Source organism: Patella vulgata, chromosome 8 (assembly GCF_932274485.2).
Source record: "Patella vulgata chromosome 8, xgPatVulg1.2, whole genome shotgun sequence".
In the NCBI taxonomy this organism is placed as follows: domain Eukaryota; kingdom Metazoa; phylum Mollusca; class Gastropoda; family Patellidae; genus Patella; species Patella vulgata.
In genome coordinates this window covers 49468192-49471540 of record NC_065886.2, presented here as the reverse complement: position 1 = coordinate 49471540, position 3349 = coordinate 49468192, and the positions used below count along the sequence as shown (strand labels likewise).

Here is a 3349-nt window from a genome sequence, read left to right as displayed (position 1 = left end):
GAGGCCGAAATAATATTCGACATGGAAAGATTTATTTTTACTCAAGGGAAATAACTTTTTGAAGAGCTCCAAAAGAAGGTAAGAACAGTTGGGAAAATGGCTGCTGTTTACACCAGTGAGTACCACGTGCATTTTAAAATACAATAACAACAAAACTTGCAATGCTTATCAATTGAAATATATGCCATATATTTACGTAAACTGACCCGCGACAATCTTTCTCTCTGCCAATACAAGTTCGCATGTCATTCATTATGATTAGAGATAGGAAATATTATAGTAGCTACTGTGTGAACCATCGTAAATTTTAAACGGATTTCTTCGATTATGAACAAACTACTTAACTTTGGTTATTATAAACTTACCTGTGTGTTTGTAATGAACTCCCGTTCGATAAAATCCATTGCACAACTAATTATCACAACGATGAGAACAAGTTCTCTTTTGAAAAATTTGAAAATTTACTTGTAATTTCGACAGAGTCGATGTCAACAATGTCTTCGTGACGTATTGGTCGAATCCAATATACCTGTTGCGGGGGTTGGTTAACATTGAAAGATAGTTTGACAGCGCGATCATTTTGATCGTATATGGGTTTGGGCGACGAAAAATATCAATTGAAGGCAATTACATAGGAGATTTATATGGAAACCATTGATCGCCAGTCTATCAAATTTTCTTCACAATTAAAATATCACTGATTGCACGGATACTCGTAAAAATAAAGTCATGTATAAACTATAAATATCCTATCATCTTTATGTTATAAATAATTTAACAAGGATCATGAAGCTTACCTCCGAATTCTCTGAGTGTATTTTTAATTTTATACGCATTCTTTCGATCGAATAATAACCGCTTCAGTAACATCTTTAAGCGTGTTGCGGCAGCCCTCAGCGTGTCTATTGGGTGCCCGGGTGGGTATATAATGCTACTAAGCCCGTATGACCCCGTAAGAAGCGGAACATTAATTCTCGATTCGACAGTTTTGACCGAAGTGTGATAAAGCCCGTAAAACGAATGTATAGTTGTGTTTGTGCGGCATGCGTGTTCAAAAGTAAATAATCCCATCCGAGTCGCTAATCAAATAATTAGAACAAAATATTTCAAAAAGTAAAGCTATAAAATTTGCAGAGATTTTACTAGAATGTAAAAGACGGTAACTAAATACAGGAATGCGGGTAGTTATGTGTGCGAACGCTCAAACTCAATGCCAATTGTCGTAGGTATCCAGACCACTCGGACCAAAGACTACTCAGACTAAGACCAGTCGGACCAAAACAAGACCAGTCAGACCAATTAAATTAAATTATATTATAAGGCTAGACAATATGCTATTTATTTATTATTAAATCACAATACAAAGAAGCAAATAATTCTTATATGGAATTCTTATATTTAGAGTTGTTTGGTTCAATTTTGTGTACGGAAAATAAATCAACGATTAGTTTTAAAATTAATTAATAATGGTGCCAAAAAAAAATATCAATCTAATTTTTCTTTACTCTTGCAATGAGACTCGGTATGTCCAGACTTTTGACAGTTTCTAGATATACGGGTATACTGTTCTTGTCTGATAGCCTAATTTTACTTTTTCCACATTCGCGGTATCCCCAGTGGTTTCATTCCGTTCTACCCCACTAACCCTTGGGTTACTATATATGGGGGGGGGGGACACATTTTCAAGTTATCCGCCCTTGATGCGTTAATATAAACAGCACATAATAATACGAAGACCGGACGTTTATATGCCCCTTTTTAAACGTGACTACAAGTGTGGTTCTCGATATTTTGCGATTTGGAATACAATTATCAATTTATTCAAACAACACGTTATTATTAGTTCGAGTAGTCATATTAAAACACACACAATTAGCAATTTATTCAAATAACACTTTATTATTGGTTCGAGTAATCATATTAAAACAAACGCAATTATCAATTTATTAAAACAACACTTTATTATTGGTCCGAGTCGTCTTTCTGTTGAGTCCGAATAGTCTTTTTGTATGGTCTGAGTAGTCTTATTTGTTTGGGCTGAGTGGTCTATCAGTTGGTCCGACTGGTCTTGAACCGAGTGGTCTTTGGTCCGAGTGGTCATTGATTCTTGTCGTAATTGTACTTGAATTTCCTATGCTGTCACCCCTAATACGAAATGATATCTTCCGCAGAGTGACGTAACCATCTTCCATATTGGTATTTTTCTCTGGGAAAAGTTTGTGATATTTCAATTTTTCAAGAGAGAACTTGTTTTCATCGTTGTGATAATTAGTTGTGCAATGGATTTTATCGAACGGGAGTTCATTACAAACACACAGGTAAGTTTATAATAACCAAAGTTAAGTAGTTTGTTCATAATCGAAGAAATCTGTTTAAAATTTACCAAGACTCAGACAGTAAGTCTCTAACTCAATATCATCCAAAATCTTCAACATTGAAAACACGATTTATTTGTCAAATTAAATCAACATTCATGTTGTGATCTTACCGGAAAAAGATGGGCTTTTGATATCCAATATTTAAGACAAAATAAACATTTTACCATTGGTACACGAATCGTGTACCATAATGCGCTTCAGCCCCAGTTGTATCTAGCCTCGAGGGACGAGGCTAGACACATTGCACCAAATCAAACGGCGTATGTAGACTGGAATAACCAGACGCTAGAAATTTGCACTCGCTTGAGACTGCTGGCTGATTTTGAAATTGGAGTAAAAACGGAAACCATTGAATGTAAATCAGTTTATATACATTCATATTACAGTATTATATGCGTTGCGACCCACTTTTGTCAATTTCTAGGTCCCAAATGTTAGCAATTTAGCGCCTTTAATATGTAACAGGCATTGCCTGAGTAGAGCGAAGCTGATCATTGTCAAATACATGTAAAACCTTCATAATTAATTTCCTCAAGTGATACAAAAAATGTTAAATAATTTAGTTTTTCAAAATTGATTTTTATTTAGATCTAAATTTTATACATTAATTTTGTTTTTAAAAAAAAGAACAAAAAAGTGTGAGAATTATTTTCATTGACATAAAAAATATGTGACGTCATTGATTAGACGCGTCATAGAAATAGTTCTATGAGGCGCGTAATCTCGCTTGGGCGAGATTTGGTGTGTAGAATTATTTTTGTTAGTTACGTGATCTCGTTTGGTCGAGATTTGGTAAGTTGACATGCGCATTGCCTGTTTTGCCCAGTGTATCCGGTTCCGGTTTCGAATTTTTTTTTAATCAACAGTCTGTGGGTGACATTTTCAATTCAGTCCTGTTCGCGCAGTTCTTTAGAGCTTCGCTCTATATTACAATATCATCATCTACCAGACTGAAGTGAAGAACGAACTTT

The 3349-nt window shown here is 34.9% G+C and overlaps 1 protein-coding gene across 1 annotated transcript in view; it reads left to right on the top strand.

Moving 5' to 3' along the window:
* The first annotated feature begins 85 nt into the window (after positions 1-85).
* Positions 86-3349, top strand: part of LOC126829622 (unhealthy ribosome biogenesis protein 2 homolog) — a 28200-nt gene continuing 24936 nt past the window's right edge. Inside the window, exon 1 of the mRNA XM_050559574.1 lies at positions 86-115. Coding sequence (XP_050415531.1) covers positions 97-115 — 19 coding nt within the window. The 5' untranslated portion in view covers positions 86-96. The remainder of the gene's footprint in view (positions 116-3349) is intronic.